Raw genomic sequence first — 24,821 nt, 5'->3', positions numbered from 1 at the left:
TGGTCAGATAGTTTCGCGAATAGCTAAACATTAAAGTACATAATATGCGATAAACCGAAACCTAAATACCCTAAGAGATTTCTTCTTTAATGGAATATATGGAACTAATATGGAACGGCAAGATCTGACTTATATGCTAGCAAGAAAGTAAGACCCTAATTTGATTTTCCTTTATCCAAAGTAAAACAGTTTTTATTCGAGAACTCAATCTTAGACCGTTTCCCTTTAAAGACTTGTCTGATATAGTAGCAATATTATTGATAAGATAATGTACTAGTTCAATATAAATAAGATGTTTCTTATGTTATGTTAGATATATGGTAAACCCCGTGTGTGGAAAGCTTGCTCAAGATATCGTGAAAAACAAATCGGCTCTTTAAACAGGAACTCAATCTTGAATAAATCATTTCGGTATTCATTGTTCAATCATCTCTTCCCATAGAAGCATGATTAAACTAATAAATGCAAGGTTTGTTTAAGATATCCTAAAATATATATAATGATACATAAAGCTGTTTGTACAAAAACATAATTTAGGACACATCGCTTCTATGATAACATATATCATTATATAGAGATGCAAAGGATTTTAGAGATAGTTTTAAATAGACATATACATCGGCACGAATTTTAATACTTATAAAATGTTCCCTAATGCGCTACACGCTTCCTATCAGAAATATAATGGCCGCTGCGAGGGTACTTAAATTCGCGTGAGTGACGCATTTTTTCGAGAAAATATAGTTTATTCTAAATATAAAGTACAGTGAATGCATTGCTTAAGCAGACAACTTCTCAAGACAAAAATGTTTTAAATCTGAATAAAATTTGCTAATAATGATATTGAAAAGTGAAAGGGACACGGACAACTTGACTAATTGCAATGTTCTTTGAATCCAAATGGAAAAGCTTTCATAAACCTCGGTTCATTTATCATTGACATAGAGAGATATATGTAAGCATTAGAAAAACTAAATAAATACATAATCATTTGTATTAACGAGTTTGCCTGTTACTTAATAACATGTATTAACAACGTTTTCCACGTTTTTTGTAATATCTTAGACACCCCAGCTCTCCGCCTACGTGAGCTCTCACTGCACATATCTTGCCCTAAATTGGTTAACAAACTTGCTTTATTATTAATTAACATACTTTTTTCTAATACAGCGAAAACCTGGCTGTCCGCTCAAGAGAGCCTTTAGTATATATGGCTAGCCTTATGGATTGAATACATTTGATATTACTTAAAGAATAACTAGATTTACCTAGACCTACAACAGTTTCTGATCCTTTGCCATGAGCGTTGCAAGAGTGTGCATCTTTTTAATGTCACAGTTGGCGCAGGCTGCGTAAATCTGCTGATGCATTTCCAGCTCTCTTTGCACGAGCGGCAAAATGGCTGTGTACTTTTCCTGCTCCGCCTCCAGCTCGGCCAGCATGGCCATGTTCTGGAGCGGAGTATCAAATAGTGAGTTTTGACAGAGCTTGAATTGGCTTTATTTGGCACTCACCTGCCGGTAGCGCAGCTTCAGCTCTTCCACTTTGGCTGTCTTTGCTTCCTCCTCCTCGCTGGAGAACTGCTGCTCCAGCTCAAAGTCCTTAATCTGCAGCACATGCGGCGGCACCTCAAAGTTCCTTTTGTCCAGCTCGCGGAGGCCATCCAGTCTCGCCTGGCACGCCTCAAACATGAGGTTAATGACGGCGTCCTTTTTCTGATTCAACAACGCGGATGTGGCGGGCGTTTCAATTTTCTGAATTGTTGTCTCAACCGCTCGGCCGATGAGAGTTTGCACCAGATTGTCACCTGAAAATTAAATACGTAATTTAAGACTGTTTTTGTTAGTTTAGTGAAATGCAACCTACGTTCGGCGGAGATTTGTTCCGGCGTGAAATTGAAAAACTCCAAGTTGTAGGCGCTCTGATTGAAATCCATTGCTATTTGTTTTAAACAAAATCGCAAGCAAAATGATGCCAAAATGGCGCGGATTGCAAGCAAGCAAATATATCGAACACAGCGATAGGCGGCTTAATATCGATATCAAGTGTGACCAGACAACTATTTCTAAATGCACGTTTTACATAAATAAATAATAAATCAATTATAATGAAATTGTTTTCATATGGAAAGGAAAAACACACAAATTTGTGTGACTCACTCTTAGCTTAGCTTAATAGCTCTCGATGTGTTTTTTACCGTGCACATAAAAAAGACCAAATTTAATATTAACGCCAGTGTTGCATAGTGCGAAAACAGCTGCCGCCCGCCAGTTAAACACACTTGTTGTGCTTATTCTTATTAGAATATGTTTGTGTAAAGAGTTTGTTGACAATTTTCAGCATGAAAGTAAACTGAGCTAAAGCCGGTATTACAGTTAAAATTACGATCATTTCAGTGCCATTATTTTCGGTATAACCAAATGCTTCTAAAGAAATGTTTCAGCCACGGCACACGTGTGCTTCGCAACCGCAAATTTTCCACCAGGCAGCACATAGTTGTGCATCCAGATGTACGACATGCCCTGGCACAGAAACATCCTGTTGTGGCTCTGGAGTCGACAATTATAACGCATGGCATGCCCGTGCCAGAGAATGTGCAAACAGCACTGCAGGTGGAGCAGGAGGTGCGCAACAAGGGCGCCATCCCAGCCACCATTGGTATCATTGATGGCTGCATCAAAGTTGGCCTCACGCAGGAGGAGCTCATGGAGCTGGCACAAAAGCCACGCTCGGAGGTCATCAAATGCTCACGCCGTGATCTGCCCTACGTGGTGGCGATGCAGCAAAGTGGCGGCACAACGGTAGCTGCTACCATGATTGTGGCACATCGCGTGGGCATCCCCATCTTTGCGACGGGCGGCATTGGCGGTGTGCATCGTGAGGGTCACATCACGCTGGACGTGTCCGCTGATCTGGTCGAGCTGGGTCGCACGCCGGTGGCTGTGGTCTGCAGCGGCGTCAAGTCTATATTGGATATACCGCGCACGCTCGAATATCTGGAGACGCAGGGCGTGTGCGTGGCCAGCTATGAGAGTTCAGGCGGTGTGTTTCCCGATTTCTATACGCGTGACAGCGGCTCGAAGGTGCCCTACAATCTGCCCACAGCTGCGCATGCGGCGCGGCTGTTGCGCGCCTGGCGCCAGATGGAGCTGCAGTCCGGCGTGCTCATAGGCGTGCCCATACCAGCTGAATATGCCGCCAATAAATCTGACATAGATGCGGCCATCCAGGCAGCCAATGCTGAGGCGCAGGCACAGGGCATCAGTGGCAAGGAGGTCACGCCTTTTCTGCTCGCCCACATCTCACAGCTAACCCAGGGGCGCAGTCTGCAGGCGAACATTGCGCTGATCCGGAACAATGCGGCCGTGGCCGCACAAATTGCCTGCGAGCTAGCAGCTGGCAGCCGGAGTTCACCTGCCATCGGCAAGAGTAGCTTGAAGAAACCCCTAGTTGTGGGCGCCTCCATACTGGATTTAAGCTTTAAGGTCACCGAACAGCGGCAAATGCAGCTGGACGGTGCCACCTATTCGGCTGTCACCAAGCAGGCAGCCGGCGGCGTTGGACGCAACGTGGCCGAGGGCATCTATAAGCTGTATGGCGATGTGAACCTAATTTCGGCCGTTGGCGGCGATCAGCTGGGACATATACTGCGCCAACTGATGCCGGCGGCGCTGCAAAGTGGCCTTATCGTAGATAAGAAGTGCGCCACATCCCTCTGCTCCCTGATCTTCGATCAGTCCGGCGATTGTAAGCTCATCCTGGGCGATATGGAGGTGCATAGAAGCATTACGCCCGAAGTGCTGACGGCACGTGCCGACCTATTCCGCACCGCGCCACTTATTGTGATGGATAGCAACATCTCGGAGCAGGCGATGGCCAGCTTGCTGCAGCTGGCGCAGCGCTACCAAGTGCCCGTCTTCTTTGAGCCGACGGACATGTTCATAGCCGGCAAACCTTTCAGGCTGCGCCCGGACCTCACGCAGCACATACGCCTGCTCAAGCCGAATATGCACGAGCTGAAGACCATTGTGGAGACCATCACGGGGCAGCCTGTCGACTGGCAGCCGGACACAAAAGTGCAGCGCTCAGAGCTTTTGGAGCAGGCCAAGCAGCTGCTACAACGCATCGAGTGTCATTTCAATTGTATTATTGCCACGCTGGGCGATCACGGCGTTCTGCTCAGCATTCGCTCCGATGCCGAATTCGATGCAAGCAAGCTGCTCGCACTCTCGCCCAGCTGTGGGCACATCACGCGCTTCTATGCGGCGCCCAAGCTGCACAGCATCGTCAATGTGTCCGGCGCGGGCGACAGCTTCTGTGCCGGCTTCATAACGGCGCTGCTCAAGGAGCAGTACAGCCTGGATGAGTGCGTGGCGGCGGGCTTTGTATCAGCCGAACGGGCGCTGCTATCGGAGTCCGCGGTTCCGGCCACCTATTTCCACGATGCGCAGGCCTTCGAGAGCAGCCTACAGCAGACGCTGAAAACGCTGCAGCGGCAGAGCATCTAGACAGACTGACGGACACATTTAAATTCAGGGTACCAACTTTAATTAAATACATATATAAGTATATATCGATTCTATATGTACATAGCATGCTTGTCAATGGGCCCATCTGAAAGAATGGCAATAAATGTGATGTTGAATACGATTCATGTTGTTAATTGCATTTGCAACTTACAGCTTTATCACCTTGTCTTTGCCGCCAGACGCTACACGGGAGCCATCGGGCGCCCAGTCTACGGCAAACACTTCGTCCGCATGTCCAGGCAGCTCCTGCGCCAGCTTCTTGCTTTGCACACTCCAAACTGCAATTTGATTGAGATTGGATTTATTATTCTGATCAATCAGTTGTTCACTTAGTCAATAGGCAAGTCGGTCAATCAATCATCGTGTCAATCAATTAGTAGGTCAATCAATCAGAAATTATTTGTCAATTCTGTCAGCTTCTCAAACAGTCAGCTTAAGTCAACCACCGGTCAGTTGATTGATCAATCAAGCAGTAAGTCAATCGGTTCTGTCAGCTTCTCGTATAGTCAGCTCCTAAGTTAATCATTGAGACAGTCAGCAAGTAAAAGCGGTCAATCAATCAATCAGCACAAGCTGTACACAAAAATATGGCGGAGACCCACCCTTCAGCGTAGAGTCCTTGCTGCCGGAGACAATCAAACGCGAATCGGCCGACCAGGCCAGAGTATAGACAGCCTGCACATGACCGCGGAATGTGGCTATGAACTGACCATCGTGGGCGCGCCAAAGGCGCACGGATTTGTCAAAAGATGCGGAGGCGATGAGCTTAACGTCCGGCGAATACTTGACATCGTTCACCACATTCTGATGGCCAGTCAAACGGTTGACGCATTTGTTCTGATTGTTGCGCCATAAGTACAAAGTGTTGTCGTCGGAGCAGGACACCAGGGACTCCACTTCATCCGGACAAACGGCCTGAAAGCGCTTCAGAGCAGCAGCACGCAACTCCTCGGCTGCATATAGACATTCGGATTAGTTTAAAACACGAGCGTAAAGTGGATGCCACTCACGCTGTTCGCTGATCTGCGCCATCTGACGATCCTTGGCAGGCTGGAAGGGTCCCGTGCGCAGCACATAGTCTGTACTGAGTGCAATGTTGTTCACCCAATGCGCATGGCCGGAGAAGGTGCGGCAGAGAATGCCGTCGTCGGCGCGCCACATCTTGACCGTGCGATCCTTGGATGAGGTGTAGATCAGGCCAGCGCCGCCCCAGCGCACAGCCGTAACCGCATTCGTGTGCCCCGCAATGTTGAGCAGACACTGACCCAGCTTGACATCCCAGATGCGGCAGTCGCCGTCGCTGCTCGCCGATGCCAGCTTGCGGCATTCGGGATTCTGATGATAAGGCTCCCAGCTGAGCCCATTGATGTGCTTCTTGTGGCCGGTCAATGTCCGGCCCTGCTGCTGACCCGTCTCCGGGTCCCAAATGATAATATTGCCCGCCTTACATGCGCTAGCCAGACGCTTCCCATCCGGTGCCCAGGCGACGCACAGCACCCACTGTTTGTGGCCGCTGCAGGTGTAGTGCGGCGTCTCTGTGTTGAGATCCCAGAGGCGCACAGTTGTATCACCACTGCCGCTGGCCAAATGGACGCCATTGGGGCTAAAGTGCAGCGATACAATCGCCTCTGCATGACCCGGCATGGAGCTGGTGCAGCGCGTCACCGGGCGCACTTTGAAAACGGCCTGTGGCTGATAGACAATATCAATGACATTCTCCGTGTCCACGCTGCTCAAATCCAGCGTGTCCTCCAGCGACTTTTTGATCTCATCCTCGCCCACGAAGAACAGATAAGGCGTCGCCTCTTCATTCTTGAGCAGCGCATTGCAGATGAGGCCCAGCTGTTGTGTTGTGATGCCCGCTGGCAGATCTATGGGCGGTCCCGCCTCCTCGCCTGTGTCGGATATGAGGCGTGCTTGCAGTGTTTGTGGCGTGGACACCATCTGTTTAGGCTGCTCATCAACTTTCTGTTTTTTGGCCAACATTTTGCTTTCGAAAGATAAACACGCACAAACGAAAAACAACAAAGTCTAAACACGTGCGTCGCTCGACTGTTAGCGTAACAGTGAGATAACATGTTATTAACAGCGGCTAAAAATGTTTGCCTAAACAGCAGTCGATATTCGTAAATATTTTAAAAACTAGGCCAAGGTAAATGAGTATGTGTTTAAAAGCACGTATAACATTTTATTGCACAAAGTTTTCATATTAACCGAGAAAATTGCGCCATATTTTGAACTAAGTCCGTTTATTAATTAACAGCGCCAAACGAGCTGTTATCGATAACGAATAGAACTTATTTAAGTGATGCTTAATGTGTGCTGTCTGTTAGCAGTTCACAACACTGTCGCACAATTTTCATGTACGCGTTTTTCATACGTTTGTTGCCTAAAAATTGATAAAAATGGAAAATATTCCGCGTACTCATGAAGGTAAGTGATAATAGAATACAAATATAGTGGGCTACAACTCGAACCAATACTGATGTACACGTAGAGTGCTTAAAAACATGCCGCGTTACCTTGATTAGCGTCCGAGTTGTTTTCTCTGTGCCAAGAAAATCAATTTTAAATATATTAAAAAAACGTTTGGCAGACATTGAGGCGCAAATTTCGGATATACAGGCCAAGAAGACAGAGCTTGCCAAGAGCAATGCAGCGGCAGCCGGCGTTGGGCTGCTGGACAGCGGCGGCTTCTTCGACGCCGATCTCTACGACGAAGAGGCGGCTGTGGGCAAGGGGGCCAAGAGTCGCTACGAGGGCTACAACACATCCATTGCGGCCAACGATGAGGATGGCGATGAAGATGAGGAAGACGATGGCTTTCCAGTGCCGCAGAAGCGTACCACATACACGGCGCCCACGTCTGTGCTGAAGGATGTGACCCAAGGCAAGGAGGACGTTGATCCCATGGCCGAACACCGGCGACCGACCATAGCGGATCGCGAGGATGAGTACAGACAAAAGCGGCGCCGCATTATAATTTCGCCGGATCGTGCCGATCCATTCGCCGATGGCGGCAAAACCCCGGATGTAGGCTCCCGCACCTATACAGACATCATGCGCGAGCAGATGCTGAAGGGCGAGGAATCCGAGCTGCGTCGTCGCATCTTGGAGAAGTCCAAGGAGGGTACATTGGTGAAATCCTCGAATGGCGAATCTGCTGCCAAGGACGGAGGACGCAAGCGTGGACGCTGGGATCAGACGGTCAGCGATAGTTTTATACCCGCCAAAGTGGCAGCTACGCCCAGCAGCGCTGCAACGCCCACCTGGGAAGACGTGAGTGCAAATAAATTAAATCTATACCAAGAGAGCCGAGCTGAACTCCTTGCTCCTGATTTGCTTGCAGAAAACGCCCGGAGATCATCGCTGGGATGAGACTCCCGGCCATAAGGGCAGCGAAACGCCTGGTGCGACGCCTGGTCTGGGCACTCGCATATGGGATGCAACACCGGCGCACGCCATGACACCTGGCCACGAAACGCCCGGTCATGAGAAGTCGGCGCGTAGAAATCGCTGGGACGAGACACCAAAGACGGAGCGTGAAACGCCCGGGCACAGCGGCTGGGCAGAGACCCCGAAGCCGGATCGCAGTGGCAGCGGCGCCGGCGAGAGCATTTCCATAGAGTCTACCCCGGGCGGCGCCTCGAAGCGTCGCTCGCGCTGGGATGAGACGCCCTCGAATGCGACGCCGGCTGGGATAACGCCCAGCAATGCCAGTGCTATGACGCCCAGCATGACCCCTCATGCAACACCTGGACATGCCACGCCCTTATTAACACCCGGCGGCAGTACGCCCGTGGGCGTAAAGGCAATGGCCATGGCCACACCCACACCGGGCGCACTGGCTGCCATGACGCCGGAACAATTGCAAGCGTATCGCTGGGAAAAGGAAATCGATGAGCGCAACAGACCCTACACCGACGAGGAGCTGGATCAAATGTTTCCGCCAGGCTATAAAATATTGCCGCCGCCCGCCGGCTACGTGCCGCTGCGCACGCCTGGTCGCAAGCTAATGGCGACGCCCACACCGATTGCGGGCACGCCCGCAGGCTTCTTTATCCAGGTGGAGGATAAGAATGCCAAATTTATGGACAACCAGCCAAAAGGCCAGAATCTGCCGTTCATGAAGCCCGAGGATGCACAATACTTTGACAAGCTGCTTGTGGATGTTAATGAGGATGCGCTCTCGCCCGAAGAGCTCAAGGAGCGCAAGATCATGAAACTCTTGCTGACCATTAAGAACGGATCGCCACCCATGCGCAAATCGGCGCTGCGTCAGATGACGGACAAGGCGCGTGAATTTGGCGCCGGGCCGCTATTCAATCAAATCCTACCGCTGCTCATGTCACCGACGCTGGAGGATCAGGAACGGCATTTGCTGGTGAAAGTCATCGATCGTGTGCTGTACAAACTGGATGATCTGGTGCGTCCATTTGTGCACAAGATATTGGTGGTCATTGAGCCGCTACTCATCGATGAGGATTACTATGCGCGCATCGAGGGTCGGGAGATTATATCGAATCTGGCAAAGGCAGCCGGTTTGGCCACCATGATCTCCACCATGCGTCCGGATATTGATAATATTGATGAGTACGTCAGAAATACGACAGCGCGTGCCTTTGCCGTGGTCGCCTCCGCCTTGGGCATACCCTCGCTGTTGCCCTTCCTGAAGGCCGTGTGCAAGTCCAAGAAATCCTGGCAAGCGCGCCACACAGGCATCAAGATTGTGCAACAGATTGCCATACTGATGGGCTGCGCCATATTGCCCCATCTGAAGGCGCTGGTGGAGATCATTGAGCACGGCTTGGTCGATGAGCAGCAAAAGGTGCGCACCATTACAGCGCTGGCCATCGCAGCCTTGGCCGAGGCGGCCACACCCTATGGCATTGAATCCTTCGACTCGGTGCTCAAGCCGCTCTGGAAGGGCATACGGACGCATCGTGGCAAGGGCCTGGCCGCGTTCCTCAAGGCCATTGGCTATCTCATACCGCTGATGGATGCCGAGTATGCCAACTACTATACACGTGAGGTCATGCTGATTCTCATACGTGAATTCCAGTCGCCCGATGAGGAGATGAAGAAGATTGTCCTCAAGGTCGTAAAACAATGTTGCGCCACGGATGGTGTGGAGCCGCAGTATATCAAGGAGGAGATATTGCCGCACTTTTTCAAGTTCTTTTGGAATCATCGCATGGCACTGGACAGACGCAACTATCGCCAGCTGGTCGATACCACCGTGGAGATCGCTAACAAGGTGGGCACCTCGGAGATTATCAATCGTGTCGTGGACGATCTGAAAGATGAGAATGAACAGTATCGCAAAATGGTCATGGAAACGGTGGAGAAAATTATGGGCAATCTGGGCGCAGCGGATATTGATTCGCGCCTCGAGGAGCAGCTGATTGATGGCATACTGTATGCCTTCCAGGAGCAGACCACCGAGGATGTAGTCATGCTGAACGGATTCGGCACCATTGTTAATCAGCTGGGCAAACGTGTCAAGCCCTATTTGCCACAGATTTGCGGCACCATACTCTGGCGTCTGAACAACAAATCCGCCAAGGTGCGTCAACAGGCGGCGGATCTGATCTCGCGCATTGCCGTGGTCATGAAGACCTGCCAGGAGGAGAAGCTGATGGGCCATTTGGGCGTTGTGCTCTACGAGTATTTGGGCGAGGAGTATCCGGAGGTGTTGGGCAGCATATTGGGTGCGCTCAAGGCTATTGTAAATGTCATTGGCATGACCAAGATGACGCCGCCCATCAAAGATCTGTTGCCCCGCCTTACGCCTATATTGAAGAACCGGCACGAGAAGGTGCAGGAGAACTGCATTGATCTGGTGGGTCGCATTGCTGATCGCGGACCGGAATATGTGTCCGCCCGTGAATGGATGCGCATCTGCTTTGAATTGCTGGAGCTGCTCAAGGCGCACAAGAAGGCCATACGGCGCGCCACGGTGAATACATTTGGCTACATAGCCAAGGCAATTGGTCCGCACGATGTGCTGGCCACGCTTTTGAATAACCTAAAGGTACAGGAGCGTCAGAATCGTGTCTGCACCACCGTCGCCATTGCCATTGTCGCCGAGACATGTCGTCCGTTCACCGTGCTCCCAGCGCTGATGAATGAGTACCGTGTGCCGGAGCTGAATGTACAGAATGGCGTACTGAAATCTCTATCCTTTCTGTTCGAGTACATTGGCGAAATGGGCAAGGACTATATCTATGCGGTGTGCCCGCTGCTCGAGGATGCGCTAATGGATCGCGATCTAGTGCATCGCCAGACGGCCTGTTCGGCCATCAAGCACATGTCGCTGGGCGTCTATGGATTTGGCTGCGAGGACGCACTCACGCATCTGCTCAATTATGTGTGGCCCAACATATTTGAGACATCGCCGCATCTGGTGCAGGCCTTCATGGACTCGGTGGATGGACTGCGTGTCTCGTTGGGCTCCATCAAGATTCTGCAATACACGCTCCAGGGTCTGTTCCATCCGGCGCGTAAGGTGCGCGATGTCTACTGGAAGATTTACAATTCGCTGTATATTGGCGGCCAGGATGCGCTCATTGCAGGGTATCCACGCATCACCAACGATCCCAAGAACCAGTACGAGCGCTACGAGCTGGACTATACGCTTTAAGCAGCCTCCATCTCCAGTACACCCCTCAATAGCCCTTAATTATATTGTAATTTTGATAAGATGAATACACAAATATAGCGCGAATGTACAAAACGAGTATTTATTCTACATTTTTAGAGTAGCTGAGCGAGACGAGTAACTACTGTGGACCAGAGCTGTAATTTATAATTAGTGGGAAATACATTTTAATTACCAGCAATTACATTGACAATTGTATTGTAATGATGCATAAGCTCTTGTAGTCATTACATACCTTTAATTACTAAGCAACTATTATCATTAGATTACACAATTACTTTTTAATTACCAGCAGTTACATTGACAATTGATTTTAAATTACACACAGTTTACCTTTAGCATACAAAATATTTTTAGAGACCGTGTTAAAGCAAATTTTGAGCTAGCAGTTTTTAATTACCAAGGAATTATCATATGAAATTAATCAATTACATGTGAATTACCTTTGTAATTTGCTGAGAAATCATCATTGCCGAGTAAATAATAGTTTTACCCAAGTCAATTGCTTGTTAATTAAGGGATAATACATTGACAATTACTTCTGTAATGATACTTGATTTAAGACAATTACTGAACAGTTATTTGGTTTGCTAATAAATAGTTATTAGAATTTATATCTTTAAGGTAATATTTTAAAACTTAGTGCTTGCATAAAATAATATTTTTTGACATTTGGAAAAGTAATTGAGCTATTTTTCGTTTCTTGTTTTATGTCTGTAATTATTACCTTTACTGAAATAATATTTAATTACCAGCAATTAAACATGGATCATTGTTTCATTGAATTCATAATAATTTTTAATACCATTTAAATATATGTTCCTAGTTTCTTCACAATGTAATGGTAATTAAAAAATAATTACTATGTAATTACCTATGGCGGAATTGGATTCGTTTTTAAATTCCTATTAAATGCATTTAATTTCCAGCAATTATAATTACATGGGAATCCGAACGAAGGAATCGCATTGGTAAATAAAGTTGAATCAACTTGTCTTCCGTTGCTGTTAATTACTTGTTTGAAATACTTTTTAATTACAAATTTAGTTATCTGAGTACACTTTTGGCTTAATTACTGAGCAATTGTATAAGTAATTAAACCTGTTTAACCAAGTAATTATATATATATATATATATTGAAAATTGTCTTTTGTTTTCATTCTATGTAATTACAGCTCAGCTGCGAATTAATCTTTTGGCTTAGCATTAATACAAGTATGTGTGTTGGACCAGCTGGAAGAGGAGTCCGTGGATGCCTGCTATCGGTGGAGCATTGTCTCGACGATATCGATGAGGCTCTGCAACCCAAACATATAGTTATGATCGGGCTGCGCATCCTCGGCCGGGAAGATGTGTGCGAAATCTATGCAACGCACGCGTATCCATTGATTCGCAGTGGTGGGCAGGGCGGGATCCGGATGATAGCCATTGCTCAGCTGCTTGGAGCTGCTGCCGCCTTTGGCTAATCTTTGCAGCTGCTCAAAGTCGTAGCAGATGAGCAGGGAGCTGGCATAGAAGTGCAACAGACGCTGTCGCTTGAACCAGGCACGTATGGAGCGCAGTTGACACAGCACCTCGCGCAGCAGGACATCGCTGGCCTGACAGTTGACATTGAAGAACTGGGCCAATGCCTTGTGGAAGCCCGCCACATCCAGGCTCTTGCCATAGTCCCGGCCCTGACGAATGAGCACACTTTGGCCGGGCTGCTGCTCATCCGGTTGGTACACCTGAAAGCCAGGCAGGCACAGACCCAGATTCTGTTTGCATACGACATACTTTTGTTCCTCAATCTCGCGCTTATGTGCCGATGACAATGGGTCCCAGGTGCGGCGGCCAATTTTCACATCCATGACGCACGGTCTGGCCATGCCGTGCGTCAGATCCTCCAGCTTGATAAATGTGTGCTCGCGCTGATTTACAACCAGTTTCAGTTGACCATAGTAGCGGGGAACGTGCGCCGCCAGGTCGGCCAGCAGTGAGAGGTCCGTTTCGCTGTGCCCCTCACCACCGCCAGCGGTGCCGTTCAGGTTCAGGTTATTGGCAGCGGGGGGCGATGCACCTGCTTGTGTCGCAATTGCCGCCGCCAGTGACTCATAGAAATTGAGTTCACGCACGCCGCACTCCGGTTTGCCCAAAGGCTTGAAAACGCGGCCTTCGCCCGCATCTTGGAGCAGTCCGACCGCGGCCGCGTTTGTCGCCTCGAATGTGTGACCGGCCACCTGGGTGTCCAGCATGCAGTAGCCCATGGGCACCATGGGCATAGCTGTTACCTTTTCTTGTTCCTTTTTGGCCATGTTCAGTCTGTCTGGCACTCAAAATCAAAAGCAGCAACAACTGCAACAGCAAAAAACAGCGCAAAAATCGGAGCAGTGTTGTGAAGTGCAGCACGGATATTAATAGCGGTTTTTATGGCAAATGGCAATTAAAGCTAAAAGGTAAGCTACTAATTATTAAAAGTTTTCTAAATTTATTTTAAGCGTTTGCAAGAGTGTTAACTGTTAATATGCAGCCATTTATTTATGGCGGCATTTTATGAAATACAGTGTTGCAAATGCTGCGCAGCAACTTGTTGTGCACTAATCGTTATCGGCCAACGTCTATCGTTATCGGTCGCTGCAAATGTGTAGGAGTGGTTGTCGTGTTGTTGGTATTTCATCCAATTAAGACGTTTATTTACAAAATTTGTGTTTGTTTTGCTTTTTGTTAACTGAGCTCGCAGTATTTATCGCCAGCTGCACCATGAAATCCTGGCAAGTAGCTGTGCTGGCCCTAGCGGCCGTCTATCTGTGCAGTCAGGGTAAGTATTTGGCCACACCTTAAAAAAAAAAAATAAAACAAACTCATGACACATGTGGAAACCATTTGCAGTGCATTTTGTCCAGGGACTCGAGTGCTATGTGTGCTCCAACCAGACGGGCAACACGGAGAAATGCCTCAACACAATCAAAACCTGCGAACCGTTCGAGAATGTGTGCGGCACCGAGATACGCTGGGGCAGCCAGCCCTACTTCTCCGAGGGCGCGCTCAAGCAATATTATGTGTCCAAACGCTGCATGACCAAGGAACAGTGCCAGTCGAAGCGTCGGCGCTATATGCAGATGTACTGCACCCACATCTGGTATGAGGATTGGGCGTGCAACGAGTGCTGCCAGGGCGACAGATGCAACTATTTTGTTATCGTAAGTGGGCGTTGTCCCCAATCTGACTGTTATTATTATTCCTTATTATCTGTACGCTAACTAATATGTAATCTCTTGCAGAGCGGCGCGACGGGTCAACAGAGCCACACGCTGTTGCTGATAGCTGCACTGCTGGGCGTCGGACTGCTCATAAGGCGTGGCATACTGCCCTAGGCAATGCACTTTTATTTTGCCCTTCTAATACGCACATTCACATTCCAACGAAGCTAAGTAATTTTAATTGTATTCGTAATTGTATTCATTTCGTATTGTCCACTAGTTAGTAGTTATCACTGTATGCCGTCCATTGTGTGTAGTTCGTCCAAGTGCCTTGACAAGCAGTTACAACTTAGGCCTGTTAAAGTTTTAGTCTAGTTTTTGTTTAAAATTCAAACTGAAAGCTTAAAGTTTAATTTCTGTTCAAAGTTTTAGAGATTTCATTCAGCTTATCATATATTAAAAGACATATCAGTTTTATTTATCAATTTAGCGCTAGAAAGTGAAAGCCCCTTTTATATTTGTGATTTGTCTAGAAACTCGTTAAGGTATCTCATGATTCAGTAAGTTTTTATGCTCCTTACACGAATGAGAAGTGGGTATATTAGTTGCGTACCATTTACGTCTGTCTGTTCTTTTTAAACTATTTGAATTTGGAGACTTTCAACTTTGAATATACTGTAAACGCTGCCAAGAAAATATTCTGCTAACAGATATATCTTAAAAAAAAGGACAAAAATGGGGGGAAAGGAATTGACAGCTTCATAGAGTTGTTTACCAAAAGGAGTCTAATTGTGTTATTTTAAAAAATAACCAGTCCGTAATCATCAAAGTTTCAAGAGAGCACGAGCTTTATGTAATAGAAGACAGACATATAATAGAAGACATCTTGAGATAAGCTTATGACATCCTTGCAGCCTATTCAAAAAATATGCGCTAAAACTTTAACGTGGCCTTCTTAGCTTTAGTAATTGTACTCGAATCGAATGAGAAATTCTCGAAAATCTTTTTGAAAAGCCCCCTTTTGGGTCTCCAAAACAGCTCAATAAAGCAGCAATGACGTTTTCTTTGAACGCTCTATTGTGCAATTTTATATATGTATATATGTATATTTTATAGATCTTTAAATTTGTATAAGTTTTGGCTAGTTTGTGCAGAAGCAGCCGGCTGTGACGGTGACCGTCTCAAATTGCCACTGCCAGAGCTCGGTCAGCTCCTCGGGCAGCCAGAGACGCGCCGATGTTGCAGCCGTATTGCCGGATGGTTTCGGTCCCAGGGTTAACACCTTAACCTTGTACTCCAGCGGCTTGCAGTTGGAGCCTTGCGTGCACTTGGCATCCAGCGCTGGACGCGATTCACAGATGGCGCTCATGAGATAACGTGGAAAATATGTGCTGCCCAGATCTATTAGATCGTTCTGTGTACAAGAATTAAATAAATATGGAGCCTGAGTTGGGTTGAGCTTGTGGACGCACCATAACTTTGCAATCACAGCCGGCGGCGTGTGCACCATTGCGCTTGCTGGTCAGCAGATCCTCGTAGAAGTCGTTGTAGTGCATCGGCGGCAGTTGGTAAGGCGCCAGAGCTGCCTCCGTCGGCCGCACTGGGGCGGGCGTGCTCGCTGGCCGCCCAAAGAGCGCATTCAGCATTTTGGATGTGCCCTCATCAGCATTCGCATCGACTGCATCCAACTGATTTCCATCGCCGCCGTCGCCGCAGTCCAGAAAGCGACTGCAGCGCTTGGGCATCGCCCGGGCGAGCATTGGAGCCGTCAGTTCGTCGTAGGCGGCAAACCGATTGCTGCTGACAACGCAGCGCAGCGCCAGCGCCGCTAGCAAAGTGGCCATCTAGAAGGAAATTAAAATACACTGAGAGAAACAGCTCGCATTTATGGAACTTATTCTCAGAGAAACAGGACGCATTTATTGTCGATTCCCGAATAATCTTCAAGTATGTATTCTGCTTTGATTTAAATGATAAGTACAAATATGTTTGAGCAATAATTCGCATACTCAAAAGGAGTATAAAATGTATACCCCGAACCCATTTAAAACGGGTAAAAAGGGTATAATGTATTTGTGGGCATGTTTGTAACAGGCAGAAGGAAGCATCTCTGACCACATAAAGTATATATATTCCTGATCAGCATCACAAGCCGAGTCGATCGAGTCATATCCGTCTGTCTGCCCGTCTGTCCGTCCGTTCGTCCGTCCGTCCGTCCGTCCGTCTGTCCGTCTATCTGTCCGACCGTCCATCCGTCCGTATATATGACCGCAAGGATCTCCCCACCTATAAGAGACTTGAAATGTTAAATGTAGATGCTCCTAGTGCACGCGCAATACAAGTTTGACTCCGATATTCGATAGCTTGTACCGTTTCCAAGTAATCGATTAAAATCGAACTCGATATCTTGTCTATTGAGAAAATCTCGCGTGCTATAAGAGCTAGAGTCACCAAACTTGACTTCTAGCTCCTAGAACATTATTATTATTGGACTTTCTTAAATGAAGTATGAATCTGTTTTGATTTACAAGAATTTTCATACTTAAAGTAAGCGTAAAACATTTTTTGAATTAGCAAAAGCCCGTGTAGGACTTATTTAAAAGAATTTTTGAATGCGAAAAACTTCTTGATTTAGTTTAAGAACATTTCACCAATACTCATGCTGGATTTCACCACACTTAATATGCACTTAATATTTCAATTTTTTTTTTATTCTGAGCCTGCTTTAATTAAGTATAAAAATACTTGATATAAGTATTTGCATACTTAAAATGAGCGTTAAACGTTTTTATTTTAAGTACGACATTTCTTATATGCAGGATTTTGTTTGAATATTGTTTTGGGGAATTTGTAGTTGATTGAATTAAGATTTGTCAAGCTTAGTTTAAGTGAATGGAAACTTGGAACAGATTTTCAACCGTTTTGTGTTTGATTTGAGTGTAAAATGTTGTTGTTGTTTTTCACCGAATTGATATATTTGCCGTGTTGGACTCACCCATGGCATGGCTTGAACCGTGCTGCTGCAGAGTTTGGCTACTTTTGCGGCTCTGTCGTGCAAGGTGGGGCGTTTATATAGCCGCTGGCCGGCACAGCCGAACAATGGGCACCAAGCGCTCGGATTACCTATTGTGTGCGGCTGGCGTGTCCATTATGGCCCGTCACCTGGACAGTAAGAGCAGCAACAGCAACAGCAGCAGCAGTAGCAGCGGGCGCCAAACAAAGAGCTCAACTGTTGACACAATACAACAATGGTTGGCGACGGGGCGAACCTCAAGTATCAGGAACTCCGAGGACTGACTATTTATAGACTGGACACTGGCTTAAAGCCCGGCTACTTGAAGTGTTTATGCGTGTGCCGAAAAAAGTCAAAATGGAGAAAAGAAAATTAAAAACAAGAAGTGGAAAACCCAGTGACCCAGACATTTGCAGCGGGCGGCCAAACCACCCAGGCTAGGAGCAACTATGAGCTCATGGGCTGCTTGTCTAGCACTAAAATTCAGGTGCATTTGCTGCTGCTGGCCCCAAGGGGTAGGTGCTTTGTGTGTGTGTGTGTGTGTGTGCGTGTGTGCGTGTGTGGCAGCTAGTTGTAGGGCTTCGACGTGACGATAAACTCGCGCAAACGCCAATCCGCCCAGCGGTTCGTCAGTTGAATGCGCGTCGTTGCCCCGCACGGTGGGGCGCTGATATATATACTATATATCTAAAGACTAACAATACAGTTTGAGAAGCACAACAGCCAGACACGTGCCGCTAAAACTGTGGCTTAACAAGGAGTTACAAGCCAGGACGTCCGCTCTGCTTCTATTTTTTGTTGTTTTCAATCAAACTCGGGAGCAGCTCGAGCTGCTGTTCTTGGAGCGCGTACAGTTATCCGCTTGACTTGGTGCGGACGCAGTGGCGGAAGCCCTAGGAGTGTTGCCCCACGTTGTTGTTGCTGTCGCTGGAAATCGTTAAAAACAGTAGAGAATAGAAAATAGCGAAAAGCTAGCGAGTATGTCACGAATTGTGTAAAGAACAGGAAACCAAAAGACAAACACCTGAAACACACACCTGGCGCCTGGACGCAGGATTTAGGCTAGACGCATGGACAAAGGCACAATGAAGCGCAAGCAGCGTAGATACAGGTGAGCTACAGTAAACACCAGCTAGAGCGGACCTGCCTAGTCGTTTGCTTAGTTTAAGCTGAGCAGCAAGTGGAAGGATACGGGCTTAAATCTTCTACCTACTCCATTCACGTCCAGAACCACCTTCAACACCCTGCAGCTGCAGGAGCTGGAGCGCGCCTTCCAGCGCACGCATTATCCGGACGTGTTCTTTCGCGAGGAGCTGGCCGTGCGCATTGAGCTGACGGAGGCGCGCGTTCAGGTCTGGTTCCAGAATCGACGCGCCAAATGGCGCAAACAGGAGAAGCTGGGCACCGCCGGCGACTACAAGGAGGACGCCCAACTCGAGTTGGATGTGGCTTTCGATGATAGCGCTGTGCTGGGTCAGCTGGACAGCGCCTTGGGTGAGTGGGTTAGAGGGAGTAGGGCAAAGATCTGGTCAGGCTTAATACGGAGCTCTTGCAGCTGGCGGCGGCACCTTGCTGCCGGATACGCCGCCGCAGTCTTCCAATTCGCTGGATAATGAGCTGAAGGCGCCCTACGGTACGGGCGGGCTTTCGCCCTCCAGGCTCTCGCCTAACATTTTTCTCAATCTGAACATTGATCATCTGGGCCTGGAGCGCGGCGGCAGCGGTCTGTCCATGGAGTGGTCCACCTACCCGCCGTCCACACAGCCGGAGCAGCATCAGCCGGAGCAGCAGCAACAGTTGCAGGCGTCGCAGCAGCAACAGTTGCAGGAGTCGCAGCAGCAACACGTCTGCACGCTGCAGCATCAAGCGCTGGCGAGCGCATTTGGCGCCTCACTCGATCTGGACATGAACGAGGGCTACGATGAGATGAAGTTTCTCAGTGTGGATCAGTTTACGATCGATAGCTTCAAGGCGGACTGCATACTCAGCATGGAGCACAGCCTGGCGCTGGATGACAAGCAGCATGAAGCCCCCGCCGCCTCCGCCTGCCACTCTGCTGCCTATGAGGTTCCGTCTCTGGCCACGGACAATGCTGCACTGCATTCGCTTTGCTTGGACGGCATGAGTCTCGCGCCCAACTTTGGCGGCCTCTCACTCCTATCCGGCCATCTGACGGACGATGTCACGTCTGGGGAGGCGTCACCCAAGTCGCCGCCATCGCTGCTGGTGCTGGACAAGACGCTGCCCTCGCTGAGTATCGGGGTGGATGGCATCAGTGAACTGGTCGAGCAGCTGCATCATCATCAACATCAGCTCAATCACCATCATCATCATCAACATCATCATCATCATCATCATCATCCACACGATGTCGGGGTTGGGGGAAGCGATGTAGTCTAACCGGAACATTTTTATTAACCTAGACAAATTCTAAGCATAGTTAATGTTGTACGATTCTAGCTGTAATCCTGGCTCATACTCTTACTGGGCCTCATGCTCTTTTCGAAATGGATGGGATTTGACGTAAGTTCACCTAAATAAATGGCCAACAAGTTGTTAATGCGAATGGAATTGGATACGTAAATGTTATTATTAGAATGGAGAATGGAGCTCTATAAATGGAAACGATTTCTGGTTCTTGTTTGAGAAGAGTATACAAATTTTGTTTGATATATGAAAATATTTTCTATCTCATAAAAAAACTTGATTTAAAAAAAAAATGTTTCTCTTTTATGAGCAAAATTTTGCTCTTTAGAAAAAATGATTTCTACAATTTTGTAGTGAAATAGGATTATTTTTTGGAATTATTTTTTGCTTGGTCCAATTTTGAAAGGCAAATTTCTTAACTTTAGGTTCATTTGAAAAGAGTATTCAAGACTTCGGTCCTTATCGAAGTTTCGCCTAATTTCTTGCCTTTAGTTAATCTAATACGATCTTAGCCTTATATAATCTTTATTATGTAAGATATTATATATATAGAAAGAATAAGGTTCAGTTTAGTAGACCTCTTTCATAATAATCACTGAGAAGAGTATCCTATCTTCGGTTTATATCGAAGTTTTTCCAAGCTTGGCGAATACTAAATATAGTCAATGTTATGCGATTGTAGCTATAATTTGCACATTTTAATACATCCCTTGGGAGACTTATGTGTGCCTAGATCTGATATTTTGTCTATCTATGATGGGAAATATCTTTCAAGAGATTGGAATAGCCCGAAAGAAAGATTTAGATTGATTTGATGGTGGAATGGATAGAACTTGGCTTACAGGGTTTTCCACTCGGTAAATAACTTTCAGGAGACTTTTTTTTCGATTTAATAATCCCGATTCAATAATCGCTCCAAGCTCCGAGTAGATGAAGGCCGGACCCAATTCTCCTCCATTAGACGGACACTTAGTTCTTTTTTGTGCTGTGCATTTTGTTTTAAAGATTATCAGAAAGTTTTGAACGTAATGCGTGTGTTTTCATGAAAACAGCAAAACTGAAGCCATGTCCTTGCTCCCACTCTCTCTCCCCCTCCATCTCTCTCTCTCTCTCTTTTCTCTCTCTTTCGCTCAAGGTTCTGCCATTCCTTGAGCTGTTAGCCTGCCCAGCTACTGCTTCTAAGGATTCACATGCAGGCACACGCATGTATGTCATAACAAAGGACACCCTGCCCCTGCCCCTGCCCCCAGACTCCTCTCGTCAGTCAACAATTTTTGGTAGTATTTGTGGCTCGGATTAGAGCCAAACTAATTGTATGATTTTGTATGTTGAATGGTTTTCGGGTTTCTCGGCTTGTTTGTTCGCAAATAATATTTGCTTTCTCTCCAACAATTGCAGCGACGCGTTGTGGCACGCCGCGGGCGCAATCTGCATCCTACCGACTCCTCTCCCCCGCCCCCTTTCTCTCTCTCTCCCTCTCTCTCTCTCTCTCTGTCTGCCAGTCATCCGCAGAGTAATTTCCATTTAGCGTCATTAGCGGAATGTCTGTATCCTCAGTCATAAGCTGCATTGAAGGTCTAAGCCGGCCAAGCCTTTGGGGTCGCCAGTCGCGAGCTTTGGGCTAAGCCCAGCGTCGCGATTCCAGCTCCCGGGCAGGAACTCGGCATTAACACCTCTTTGTTAAGTTCTCTTTGTGGATTTGCCACGGCAGCCAACAGATTTCAGCTTTCGGCCAGCCATTTGCCGCTGTAGTTGATGCACTCAGCGGGCAGCAGGATCACAATTTTCATAACCGAAACCCAATGTGTAAAAAGGGTTTCATATTTTCGAGCAAATGGAAAGGGTAGTTTTTACATTTATCAATTTTTTTCCGATATTTCCAACAAATTTTTTAATATCGATAAATATCGATTTAAAGAAATGGTTTTTGAGGCATAACTCGAAGATTATTGAAGCTAAATACTTCAATTCTGTAGCTTATTGTAGGGTATATATAGCCTGAGAATTTTTCACACGCCTCCTACATATCCTGTAAATTTAGAAAGATCTCGCTTTTAAAGGCAGATCGTTGCGCTTTGTTATGCACACAACTCTCTGTGCCATGTTTAAGTCCTGATAAAGTCATATAGATTCTAATATAAACACCCAAGTTATCAGGAACAGGGTATGTCTCTGCCGGGCATGCCCGACTAAGGAGAGCCTTGCGAGCTAGAGCTCTGTTATAAACACAGTCCTCTATGCTATATTTAAGTCCCTGCTAAAGTCATATAGAACGTACTCTCAACACCCTTGTAAACCTTGGAACAGGGTATGTCTCTCCCGGGTACGCCTGACTTGAGCATACTTATTTGTTATTAATCCACTGGCGACTGGTTGCCATTGGATAAGCCGCACAACAATGTGACGCAACGAAGCGCAATTGTCGCCAGGCAGGGTTAGGGCTTGGGCAGGGGTTGGTCCCGACTCTGATCCCATTCCGTGGCCCAGTCGGGCGTAGATCGAACCCTTTGCCGTGGGTTTTGGGCTCATTGCGGACCTGTCAGACAGTGCACACATGATTTGAAATTAATCGAAAATGTTTCGTGCATGTTTAAAGGATACTTCGCAGCACTTTGAGCACTCGAGGCTGTGTATGCACAAGGACCACAAACTTTAATCGATAGTCAAATAAGCCAAGTCTGGCCCACCTGCCTGCCTGTGTGTGTGTATGTGTGTGTGTGTGTGCGTGTGTCGCCGGCAAGGATAACAGGGACAATGAATATATAACGTTTGCCACATTGTTTCCTTATGCTACTGCGCTCGCTCTGCTTTTGTAATTTCTCTAACGTTTGTTTATATTTTATATTGAATTCGCCTCGGGCCGCATAAACGCAATAATCGCACATTTTATGGATTAAACTCACCTGCTCGCCAGCTAATCTATTAAAATTTTAGCCCCAGGACAATGAAGTCTGCTTTTGTGCGTTCGGCTCTAATTGGAGTTTTTCTCTTTCGACTCTTTTGGCTCTCAACAGTTCGCTCGAATGAAGTGCGTTAGAAAATTGGAAATCCAAAAAAAGCAAACGAATCCTTTACACACTTTGAGCATTAGGTTCTGTTCCATGTACAACCAGTAAGTGCGTGATCAATCATTTCTCACATCTGATTGATTTATAAACTTACTGACAGACTGATTGATAAAATGATTGACTGGCTGACAGTGATTGGCTAATCCATTAGCTTACTATCCGATTGATTTATCAATTGACGGGCTGATTCATAGAATGATTGACTGACTGACAGTAACTGATCAATCAATTCTCAGTGTCTGATTGATTGACTTACTGACAAGCTGATTGATAGAATTGTTAGAAGTGATTCGTCAAGCATTAGCCTTGATTGACAGACTGATTGATTAAATGATTGACCACATGCGAGTGATTGGTCAATTCATAGTCTTATAGTCTGATTGATTTAATGATTGACAGGCTGATTCAAAGAATAATTAACTGACTGACAGTAATTGTTCAATCAATTCTCATAGTGTCCGATTGATTGACTTACTGACAAGCTGATTGATAGAATTGTTAACAGTGATTAATTGAATGATGGATCAACTGCGAATGATTGGTCAATTCATAGTCCTATAGTCTGATTGATTAAATGATTGACAGAATGATTGATAGTACTAATTTAATGATTATCAGACTGATTTGTGTAATGATTGACGGACAGTCATATCAAATAAGCATAATGAAATGTCATTTATTTACCTATCCAACTTATTATTTCAACCGCTTTGTTCGGATAAGATAGACACATATAAGATATATTTTCGGCATTGAATGCTCCACCCAGCTAAAGACCCTGTCCAAGCAAGGGTATTTCAAATGAATTACTAATGGCATGTTGGAAATGTTAAAATATCGAAATACTGAAATCTGTGCCTTTAACAAAATGAGTTATTCATTATGGAGTTTATTCATTTGGGAGCGAGCCAGCGCACGCTGTCGACGAAATATTAAATAATGAAATATTAAAATCAATGTGGATGTACAAGAGCCAAAGGAAAGGGAAAGGCGTGTGGGAAAGTGGGGGCGTGGCCCAGTCCATAACAAACGACGAGGTGTTCATGTGAATAAATTGCAATTAACAATATTATTTTTTATTTCAACAAACGAAACGCGGAAACGCGAAGGACTCGCACATAAAAAATCGCTCTCATTTAATTAAAGGCAAATTTAATGGGTAAATATTTCATGTGGTCTATGCACACAATAAAAAAGAAATATATATATATATATATGCCGCTTAAATGTTGGTATAATTTTTATTTTAAAAACAAAAACTTTGGCGCTGTATGCCATGTAAATAGGATGTAAAGAATACGCGGCACCATGTGCCGGCAGGACGCGTCATATATTTAATTTCCTGTTGATAGAGTAGAAAAAAAAAAAGGAAGGGAATGCATGGGGAAAAATAATAAAATGCGAAGCGTGCACTACAAAAACAAAAGAAATAAAAATAGTGCAAAGAAATCAAAATTAATAGACTGCAAATATTTGTAGATTTTTACACGAGCTATTAACAAGGCGCAAACACAAAAATTACGGCCCCAGAAATTGAGGCTAGCCCGAAATATACGAAACACGAAACTCGAAACTCGAGATGTCAACGACAGGAACAATGAAAGAGAGAGAGAAAAAAAAACCTAGAAAAACAGATAAACACAAAAACAGAGCACCGAAAACAGACGACCTATGCAAATAGTCTGCGCTAGTGAGAGGGACGGAGCATACAAAATGGCGACGGCAACGAAATCAAACATGGTGTGGAAAATGAGTGGGGAGGGGGGTGGGTGGGGGCACTAGATAAATTTGAATTTTGGTCACCTGACATAAACTCTGGCACTGGTCAAAGGGAAATAACAAGACAAAGATGTCAAAAAAAAAAAAAACATAGGACAACACACGACAAAAATGGTCAAGATGGCAGCTCCCAAAGCGGAAGGCATGACAGCAACAACAACAACA

General features: G+C 46.4%; 8 protein-coding genes across 8 annotated transcripts; 4 read left to right on the top strand and 4 right to left on the bottom strand.

Moving 5' to 3' along the window:
- Positions 1-1,118: 1,118 nt before the first annotated feature.
- Positions 1,119-2,033, bottom strand: Mis12. Its single transcript, XM_032438349.2, has 3 exons — positions 1,867-2,033; positions 1,515-1,807; positions 1,119-1,451 (listed from the first exon to the last, which is right to left on the bottom strand). Exons 1-3 carry the CDS (start codon positions 1,934-1,936, stop codon positions 1,275-1,277), a joined length of 540 nt encoding a protein of 179 aa, XP_032294240.1. The 5' UTR covers positions 1,937-2,033; the 3' UTR covers positions 1,119-1,274.
- Positions 2,034-2,234: 201 nt separating this feature from the next.
- Positions 2,235-4,650, top strand: LOC6628193 (uncharacterized). Its single transcript, XM_032438346.2, has one exon. It carries the CDS (start codon positions 2,421-2,423, stop codon positions 4,506-4,508), a length of 2,088 nt encoding a protein of 695 aa, XP_032294237.1. The 5' UTR covers positions 2,235-2,420; the 3' UTR covers positions 4,509-4,650.
- On the bottom strand, positions 4,532-6,601 carry Nle (notchless protein homolog 1). The gene is made up of 4 exons (XM_002052817.4): positions 5,540-6,601; positions 5,132-5,482; positions 4,681-4,807; positions 4,532-4,614 (listed from the first exon to the last, which is right to left on the bottom strand). The coding sequence occupies exons 1-4, from the start codon at positions 6,513-6,515 to the stop codon at positions 4,602-4,604; spliced, it is 1,467 nt and encodes a 488-aa protein (XP_002052853.1). The 5' UTR covers positions 6,516-6,601; the 3' UTR covers positions 4,532-4,601.
- A 234-nt stretch (positions 6,602-6,835) lies between these two features.
- Positions 6,836-11,269, top strand: Sf3b1 (splicing factor 3b subunit 1). Its single transcript, XM_002052818.4, has 3 exons — positions 6,836-6,962; positions 7,126-7,808; positions 7,879-11,269. The coding sequence occupies exons 1-3, from the start codon at positions 6,935-6,937 to the stop codon at positions 11,170-11,172; spliced, it is 4,005 nt and encodes a 1,334-aa protein (XP_002052854.1). The 5' UTR covers positions 6,836-6,934; the 3' UTR covers positions 11,173-11,269.
- Positions 11,270-12,191: 922 nt separating this feature from the next.
- On the bottom strand, positions 12,192-13,695 carry Ipk2 (Inositol phosphate kinase 2). Its single transcript, XM_002052819.4, has one exon. The coding sequence runs from the start codon at positions 13,482-13,484 to the stop codon at positions 12,450-12,452; it is 1,035 nt and encodes a 344-aa protein (XP_002052855.1). The 5' UTR covers positions 13,485-13,695; the 3' UTR covers positions 12,192-12,449.
- A 91-nt stretch (positions 13,696-13,786) lies between these two features.
- Positions 13,787-15,459, top strand: cold (coiled). Its single transcript, XM_002052820.4, has 3 exons — positions 13,787-13,987; positions 14,059-14,369; positions 14,451-15,459. The coding sequence occupies exons 1-3, from the start codon at positions 13,930-13,932 to the stop codon at positions 14,541-14,543; spliced, it is 462 nt and encodes a 153-aa protein (XP_002052856.1). The 5' UTR covers positions 13,787-13,929; the 3' UTR covers positions 14,544-15,459.
- On the bottom strand, positions 14,826-17,482 carry Ptth (Prothoracicotropic hormone). The gene is made up of 3 exons (XM_002052821.4): positions 17,365-17,482; positions 15,842-16,213; positions 14,826-15,783 (listed from the first exon to the last, which is right to left on the bottom strand). Exons 1-3 carry the CDS (start codon positions 17,371-17,373, stop codon positions 15,511-15,513), a joined length of 654 nt encoding a protein of 217 aa, XP_002052857.3. The 5' UTR covers positions 17,374-17,482; the 3' UTR covers positions 14,826-15,510.
- Positions 17,483-18,352: 870 nt separating this feature from the next.
- Pph13 (PvuII-PstI homology 13) lies at positions 18,353-19,958 on the top strand. The gene is made up of 3 exons (XM_002052822.4): positions 18,353-18,493; positions 18,611-18,876; positions 18,938-19,958. Exons 1-3 carry the CDS (start codon positions 18,453-18,455, stop codon positions 19,780-19,782), a joined length of 1,152 nt encoding a protein of 383 aa, XP_002052858.2. The 5' UTR covers positions 18,353-18,452; the 3' UTR covers positions 19,783-19,958.
- The last annotated feature ends 4,863 nt before the right edge of the window (positions 19,959-24,821 follow it).

The sequence above is a fragment of the Drosophila virilis genome, chromosome 4 (assembly GCF_030788295.1).
Source record: "Drosophila virilis strain 15010-1051.87 chromosome 4, Dvir_AGI_RSII-ME, whole genome shotgun sequence".
Taxonomy (NCBI): Eukaryota; Metazoa; Arthropoda; class Insecta; order Diptera; family Drosophilidae; genus Drosophila; species Drosophila virilis.
The sequence above is the reverse complement of the archived record's forward strand: the minus strand, read 5'-3'. Positions and strand labels throughout refer to the sequence as shown.

Excerpts from the sequence above, each read along its gene's own strand:
- Mis12 (XM_032438349.2), bottom strand. The coding sequence starts at position 1,936 with ATGGATTTCAATCAGAGCGCCTACAACTTGGAGTTTTTCAATTTCACG. Across the intron at positions 1,808-1,866 it reads GGAACAAATCTCCGCCGAAC|GTGACAATCTGGTGCAAACT; the intron begins GTAGGTTGCATT and ends TTTAATTTTCAG. Across the intron at positions 1,452-1,514 it reads TGAAGCTGCGCTACCGGCAG|AACATGGCCATGCTGGCCGA; the intron begins GTGAGTGCCAAA and ends ACTCCGCTCCAG.
- LOC6628193 (XM_032438346.2), top strand. The coding sequence starts at position 2,421 with ATGCTTCTAAAGAAATGTTTCAGCCACGGCACACGTGTGCTTCGCAAC.
- Nle (XM_002052817.4), bottom strand. The coding sequence starts at position 6,515 with ATGTTGGCCAAAAAACAGAAAGTTGATGAGCAGCCTAAACAGATGGTG. Across the intron at positions 5,483-5,539 it reads GGCGCAGATCAGCGAACAGC|CCGAGGAGTTGCGTGCTGCT; the intron begins GTGAGTGGCATC and ends GTCTATATGCAG. Across the intron at positions 4,808-5,131 it reads CAAGGACTCTACGCTGAAGG|TTTGGAGTGTGCAAAGCAAG; the intron begins GTGGGTCTCCGC and ends ATCAAATTGCAG.
- Sf3b1 (XM_002052818.4), top strand. The coding sequence starts at position 6,935 with ATGGAAAATATTCCGCGTACTCATGAAG. Across the intron at positions 6,963-7,125 it reads TATTCCGCGTACTCATGAAG|ACATTGAGGCGCAAATTTCG; the intron begins GTAAGTGATAAT and ends AACGTTTGGCAG. Across the intron at positions 7,809-7,878 it reads CAACGCCCACCTGGGAAGAC|AAAACGCCCGGAGATCATCG; the intron begins GTGAGTGCAAAT and ends ATTTGCTTGCAG.
- Ipk2 (XM_002052819.4), bottom strand. The coding sequence starts at position 13,484 with ATGGCCAAAAAGGAACAAGAAAAGGTAACAGCTATGCCCATGGTGCCC.
- cold (XM_002052820.4), top strand. The coding sequence starts at position 13,930 with ATGAAATCCTGGCAAGTAGCTGTGCTGGCCCTAGCGGCCGTCTATCTG. Across the intron at positions 13,988-14,058 it reads CGTCTATCTGTGCAGTCAGG|TGCATTTTGTCCAGGGACTC; the intron begins GTAAGTATTTGG and ends AACCATTTGCAG. Across the intron at positions 14,370-14,450 it reads GATGCAACTATTTTGTTATC|AGCGGCGCGACGGGTCAACA; the intron begins GTAAGTGGGCGT and ends AATCTCTTGCAG.
- Ptth (XM_002052821.4), bottom strand. Across the intron at positions 15,784-15,841 it reads GCTGTGATTGCAAAGTTATG|AACGATCTAATAGATCTGGG; the intron begins GTGCGTCCACAA and ends TCTTGTACACAG.
- Pph13 (XM_002052822.4), top strand. The coding sequence starts at position 18,453 with ATGGACAAAGGCACAATGAAGCGCAAGCAGCGTAGATACAG. Across the intron at positions 18,494-18,610 it reads CGCAAGCAGCGTAGATACAG|AACCACCTTCAACACCCTGC; the intron begins GTGAGCTACAGT and ends ATTCACGTCCAG. Across the intron at positions 18,877-18,937 it reads TCAGCTGGACAGCGCCTTGG|CTGGCGGCGGCACCTTGCTG; the intron begins GTGAGTGGGTTA and ends GAGCTCTTGCAG.